This window comes from Branchiostoma lanceolatum, chromosome 3 (genome assembly GCF_035083965.1).
Source record: "Branchiostoma lanceolatum isolate klBraLanc5 chromosome 3, klBraLanc5.hap2, whole genome shotgun sequence".
Taxonomy (NCBI): domain Eukaryota; kingdom Metazoa; phylum Chordata; class Leptocardii; order Amphioxiformes; family Branchiostomatidae; genus Branchiostoma; species Branchiostoma lanceolatum.
The window spans coordinates 9,606,790-9,613,836 of NC_089724.1; the positions used below are offsets into that span (position 1 = coordinate 9,606,790).

At 38.8% G+C, this 7,047-nt stretch overlaps 1 protein-coding gene across 2 annotated transcripts in view; it reads right to left on the reverse strand.

Annotated features, from left to right (window-relative positions):
* Nucleotides 1–5,540, reverse strand: part of LOC136430100 (uncharacterized) — a 19,194-nt gene extending 13,654 nt beyond the window's left edge. The window contains exons 1-5 of one of the 2 annotated variants that reach the window (XM_066420400.1): nt 5,362–5,540; nt 2,475–4,214; nt 2,006–2,147; nt 1,265–1,373; nt 182–261 (exon numbers count right to left, since the gene is read on the reverse strand). In XM_066420400.1, coding sequence (XP_066276497.1) covers nt 182–261; nt 1,265–1,324 — 140 coding nt within the window. In that variant the 5' untranslated portion in view covers nt 1,325–1,373; nt 2,006–2,147; nt 2,475–4,214; nt 5,362–5,540. The other variant, XM_066420401.1, reaches the window with a different exon arrangement.
* Nucleotides 5,541–7,047: the final 1,507 nt, after the last annotated feature.

The window sequence follows — 7,047 nt, forward strand, 5'->3', positions numbered from 1 at the left end:
AACCCTTCAACTACCAACACCTGTATGGTGTTACCACATATTTGATTTATCAAGGTTATTTTCAAATCATACTTCTTACTCATGATGATCCTTGGTCACATATACATAGATTCATAAGCCCTAGTACATACATCCATGACATCGTTATCAAGATATTGAAAAGAATGCCGTTTAAACTTACCACAAAGATGCGTGAATCATCAGCAAGAATATGGCCAGGCAATACAAGGGTTGGGTGGTTTTCAAGAGCCTCATGTTTTTCTGTATATAGGTAAAGAAATGTTTCTAGCCTTAGTACATGTATTAGAAATTTCTGCAGCGGTCAAGACTTGGTGTTGATCTATCTCATGTCACGGGAATGTGAAACGTTTCCAGATGACAGTCACACATGGGAAATAATACGTCATGTCCCTCATTGTAGTTTGTCTAAACTGTCAATCATTTGAGAGAAAAGCATTTTCAATACGCAGTCGCGAATCGCACATGTTTGTACACCTGGCATACGTGGCATGGCGAGAAAAAGGATGTTTCCCGCTACGTCTGGTATGACAGTAAACAACAGCGGACAGTGGACCATCCCCAAAGAGTCATAATTGGTTAAGAAAAGTTAAGATTAACAAAGCTATCTATAAGGTCTTTCTTTTGTCTACAAATCAAGCTATAGTAGCACAAAAGGAGGCATTATCTATGTCTGTTCATATTTCTGTCTATGGAAAATGAATAAAGAGATAATGAAATAACAATATAAAATAAAATCAACAGCGGACTCAATTATTGACGTGGTTCAACTGTCTCTATGTCGTTTTTAAAGTTTCCCTCGTGCTTGCAAGATATATTAGCGATAACCTGTCGCAAACACAGCAAATGGATGGTTTAAAAAACTAAAAGTCATTAAATGCTCATAAAAAGTGTCCCTTTATCCATTGTGGTGCCATTTCGATGTATTACATTTGGAACACTAAATCTTAGTTCTTAGTAACTTCTTAGCTGAGTGCAGAAATATCCAAAATAAAATTGTTGGAGGACGGTTATTTCTAAAGTGTCCCTCGTGTTTGCAGGGTATGTCAGTGATATCTTACCGCAAATACAGCAACTGATTGGTTTCAAAACCTTAAAGTCATTAAATGCTCGAAAAAGTATCAATTTATCCATTGTGGTGCCATTTCGATGTATTACATTCGTTACACTAAATCTTAGTTCTTAGTAATAACAACTTGTTACCTAAGTACAAAAATATCCAAAACAAAATGGTTGAAGGACGTACGGTCTCGCCGTGTTTACGGAGCTGTGGGAGAGTACCAAGTAAGCGCTGACTCAGGGGCATGGCGAGACAGAGGCCGCCGCCTTTCTCTGCTGCTGACCATGCGAATCTCCTAAAATGAGGTCATACTGGTCGTAAGGCTGAAATACGTTTTTCATAAATTTTGCAGTAGAATGTTTTCCCAGAAATGTAAACCCTGTGACATTTGAACAGGTTAGCATGATGGTATGTACTGAAATTGTGCAGTAATTGATAATCTTTTTCCAGAACGTAAATACTAAGATGTGGGCTATAAATACATTTTCAATTCCCTCAATAATCGAGTGCAAAGTTTTGAAAACATTCCCTGTTGATTAAAGAAACTGTTGTAACATAAAGCGATTGAAGCAGAACGTGGTATGTTCCCTTTGTCCATTGTGGATACATTTTGAGGGGTTGTTATAACGTTCTGGTAGCACTTTCCAATGTGTGAACAATTACGGTATAGAAGGTAATTAAAATAACGTAATAAGGAAATGATAAGACAAGACAACAGGAAGAAAATTGTAATTCTAGTAAGCAACATTTTGCATGAACATGTACAATGGTGCATACACGACGTGGCGACGAAAACGATCCTCTCTAAGAATCTTTTGCAATGAAAAATACAAATTTCTAAATACAAGCTTGCAAACATGTCAAGAACACAGACTAGAATAAAATACGAGTACACATGTGCCTTTATGAACACAGATTCATTCTTACCTAAAGCCGTTGTAGCGTAGAATTCAATGTCATCGAAACTTATCCTTTTGTGGGCAGGGATGAGATGTGACGACGAGAAATTTTACGTAACCCACAAAGACTGTTTTTTTTAAATATTTTTCGTATGATCAAGTGATTAATGCTGCAATAAAACATTAAGGAAACTGTAAGACCCTGACGTCGACAAATTCCTATAGTGAACGGAAGGTAAAAGTATGTATACATGTATGAATGCAGAAAGAACCATTCATACTTCATAAAGATTGTAATGTATACATGATAATAACACTATGTGCAAACAGCCTACATTATGAAAATTTGCAGGAACTTGAAAGGAAACACAATCGAGTACTCTTAGTTCATAAATATTGATTATTTAAGCCTGCATGTTATGATACGTTTGAGAGAGACATGTCAACTTTAAAACGTTTGGCAAACTTAAGAAATTTAAGCCGACGTAAAGACTTACCTGTGGCAACAGCTCCGCTCTGTCACTACATGTCCACAGCAATCATGGGAGCCAATCATCTGAAGCTGCGCAGACGTTCAAAATAGACTTTGTCTCTCGGTGAAATTCACTTCTTGAGTCGTCTTCACCTCCACAACTAACACGGCGGGGAACAAGATGAATTGTGTCCCTAAAAATTACATACAACAGTGTTCTAGCCGGTGATACGCGGTCACCTGTTATCACAAACAGAGCTTACAAGGTGTCCCTCGCCTTACCACTTAACCCTATCCCCCGTTCCGCCAGACACGTTCCGCCTTACACCATTGACAATGTCCATTTCTTTGTGCCTATAGTCAGCTTTTTACGCTACATGCTTGCTTTACACAAAGCCGGTACACGAAACACGCTCCTCTTCGTGTAAAGACAGGCCCTGCTTGAAAGGTGACAGATCTACTGAAATTCTAGACACAGGATGACCGGAACAAAGACCACATAACAAGGTACTCTCCAAGCAGAGGAATGGGTTCGGCTGGGTGTGGGTTGGCGAAATAAAGAACACGAGACATAATAACAAAATCATGGGGCCCGACAAAAACGCCTAAAACACGTCAAAAACCAGCCGAACCCATTCCTCTGCTTGGAGAGTATTATCATAACGAGGTATTTATTCTAAGTCTCGAGATTCGGTCTTCTGGTCGACGAGTCAGGGGATGTTCCGGCTATGGTTCCGGTATGATGTAAACTCCCGGTATACGTTGCTGGGCTAGGTGATTACCATATTGCATTAGCCATGTTGTAAGTGAATAACCCAACACTATTGTGTGAAGAGGGAATGTTCACACGTTGTGTACCGTCATGTAGCACAATCCATCTGATTAATAATTTTACCATTCTTTTCCAAGTAATACTGACCTCCCATTCCCTGGATAATGAATGGATGTTTAGGCCGTGTTGATTTGATTATACGGATGACATCCTCTGAGAACCCCAAAACTGATGCGAGCGTGCACGTGCGAATAAAACAAGAGCTTTGCAAAAAGCTGGCGTTTCATCTACGTGGAAACCAACCTCCTTGGTTTATGTGACTGGTCTTACATGTCGTAAAGTCGTATTGTGCAATGGAGCGAAATGAATTTTCTTCATTATCTATGTTAATTGGGCCTTAATTTGATGTTCACCTTCACTGTATTGGCTTTCATTTCCACATATGCTACTGAACTGCCAAATATTGATAAGATCCGTTTACAGGTTGTCGAGTTATGCGGTACACATAATAACAGAAATGCATAAAAAGCCTGCTATAGCAATATCAACCCTCCTCATTCAGGTGTAGGAACTGAGAGGGTCATCATACTCGAATATGTGTATTTGTATCTGTACAGTATATGTATGTGAATAGGAATAAATATCACAAGTGATTGTGACACACTATTAGTCAGAAAGTACAAATGCAGTCTGCTCAGTGGCAGGATAGTCTGCTAATGAGTACAAGTGCACAGTGTGCTTAGTGGCAGAAGTTAGTACAAATGCACAACCTGCTCGGTGGCAGAGGATTGTCTCGTAATGAGTTCAAGTTCAAAGTCTGTTTAGTGGCAGGATAGTCTTGTAATGAGTACAGGTGTGTACAGAAGTAAAAGCAGTAATAGAAGATTGAGTAACATTTTTATTAGTGCGAATGGTTGTTCTAATTGACCGTAAAGTTTGATTTAGTAGGCTTTGGTCCAATTCTGTGGCAGCTGGGGACTGCAGCAGTCACAACTGAAAGAAAAAGCAAAAAAAAATGTTAAACATCTGATGCCAACTGAACATATTTAATATTTCAAAATTGGCTTGAATTGATTGGAGCAAGGAGGTTGAAAATATAGAAGGGGAAGCTACTTGATTGGAGGTGCAAATTGTCACTGTGACAATGATACGATATCGTGCTGATTACTGTGTGTTCCTAACTTCCAAAGAGTCTAATCTGGTGAAACGGAGTCAAACTTGCATCAAAAATCCTGATCCCAACTGTAACACAAATGTTTTGCAATCTATCTCAAAGTATACCTGATCCTGGCAGTACCATTTTTAAAATAAAACGTATATTCTGATGAATATAATTTCTAATAAGTAATACTAGCTACGTCCAACGCTCATATTCTTGATCTACAGCCCTATGGTTGAAAAGCAAAAAAAAATGAGAATCTAAGTTCACATACAGTATGTCAACACAATTTGTAAAATTACAATATTTACATACACCTATACCACCCAGCATAGTAGTATCACATACAATTCCTTAAATATAAAAAAAATAAATTCTTTCAGCAGTTCAGTAGTGGTTTGAAGAAGTACTGCAACATGATTACTAAAAGAACAGATCTTCCTACCTGTTTGAATGGATCGACTATAGTCTACTAAACTAAAGGAGGAAAGAAATGATTCACAAAGCATTTGGGAAAACGTGAATGCATGAAGAAACAACAATATGCCCCCCTCCCCCAGCCACTAATTTGTTTACAAAAACACAGACACGAGGCTATCGTTTTGTGCAGAATACAGAGTAAAATAAGCCCCAAAATTACGGTGCAACAACACCAGAGGTCTTTCCCCTGGTCAGCGAGAGACCGTGTAAACAGCAGGCTAAAGTATTTGACGACGCAAGTTTACTCCGTTTCGCTAATTATAACTTGAATGAACTTTATTTGCTCGACAATTGTACATGGCACAATGTATGGCAATGATAACAAGAAAAACAATTATATGCACTGACTATAATTTGTACGGTAACTCGAACGAGTTATTTTTGTAATACCAGGGACGTCCTGGGTACATAATTCTCGATCTACATTTACCTGAATACACATACAGATGGACTAATGTTACCTATACGCAACTATAAGGCATATAAGATGAGATATCCTACCTCAGCGTTCGTTTCAAAATGGTGTACCAAACTGTTCTGTTCATGGTGTTCTGTCGCCCTCTGGAGTGGTCACCAAACGCGAAGAACCAATTCAAATAGCGCCAAATGAAATAAATAAGTTTGAAATCCCTTAATATCGTTGAATAGAAATAATAGTCAGAGATTTAATTACATTATAAAACATATTATGAATCTATCTATAAAAGTTTAATATGTAGATTTAATTAATGTACTCAGCTTTTTCTCAGTTGCAGCGTTTGCATGCGGTAACATGTGTGTCGTACAATTCTAGACTGTCTGATTTTCTTGCTCCTTTGCCATATAAGGCAGAGACTGAACAACAAATTTAGACGGTCTTGCCATATAAGGTCTTATTGTGTGCGACACAGTGTTGAACCAAGCAGCAAGGTAGCAGCACGACTGCAAGGTAAAAGCCATCTTATTGCGTTTCATCGCGAAGGCGATGAAACGCAAAAAATTCCCTAGAAATAAAAGTTGCCTTCATTATGAAATCTAAGTGATCAGGGAGGTTGAACAAATGAATAAACATGTAGAGCATGTTTTCTTGTTTCACGTCTTCTTCTTTGACTTTGGAGTTTGCTTTGGCATTACTGTCCGTTTCCCCAAATATTTTACAGCTGGATATACAGTATTGTCGAAAACTTTGGGGGGGGGGGGGGTAGGACGAAAATTGGTGCGCGCTTGGATGTCATCCATATAATAAAATCAATATGGCCTAATTCGCAGAGAGATTGCCAAATTTTGTCGCAATCCCTTTTAGTGTAATAAGTAGGCGACCTCCTGGATTTAGCGCTCCTGTCCCCATGTCAACGTTGTTCAAGTGATTAATTACTAGTACATCAAATCCTAGTGAGCCAATCACGAACGCCCGTGTCTATAATCACGTCGCGTTATATTCAAATTTCCCGCCGCGATGACGCCATGTGTGAACGACGTGTCCAAAGGTTTATCTTTCCGGTGCTCAAAAATTGCAGTTTTCGGCACTGTGCTCCTTCACTCCCAGTCAACAACAACGGCTGTCAATGACCTCCGAAACGCAGTGACTGGTTCGTTGACATTTTGATAGGGCGTGCCTATGTTCTATCTTTAACCTACAGGTGGCCAATTGTTCTTAAGTCCATTTCTTTATTTAACGATAACGGGTGCATGTACATGTACTAATTATTTGCTGATAAACGCAGTGTAGGTACATCTATGGTTGTATTTAGTCTTTCTTTTATCAAAGTCAATCACCTAGCTACAGTAATTATCTTAGCCGAGACGTTCCACTTGGCTGCCTTCTACCTCTACCCGACCCCTGCAGGCTACAGAAAACAAAGGCGTGTTGACTTGAAACCCGTTGCGCATGCGCGTAAAATGTGCTACACGTCAATGGCGGTAATTATCTGATCGTACAACTTCTTTGCGCTGTTTTTCTGTCTCCATTTAGCTTCAAGACATTTTAGAACTATGTCATTTAATCCATCATTATAAAATATACTGTGAATATTACTTTTCTGGGTAGATTTAGGCCTCTTTATGGTGTTAATTAAAGAGATAAAGGTCGAGGTATTTGTTTCAATATAGACCAACTGTTACGATGCTTTTGTACGGCTTTTCTAGTTCGTCATTGAATTCATTGGTCAGGGACACTTTGCTGTAAATAATTGGCAATACAACACGAAA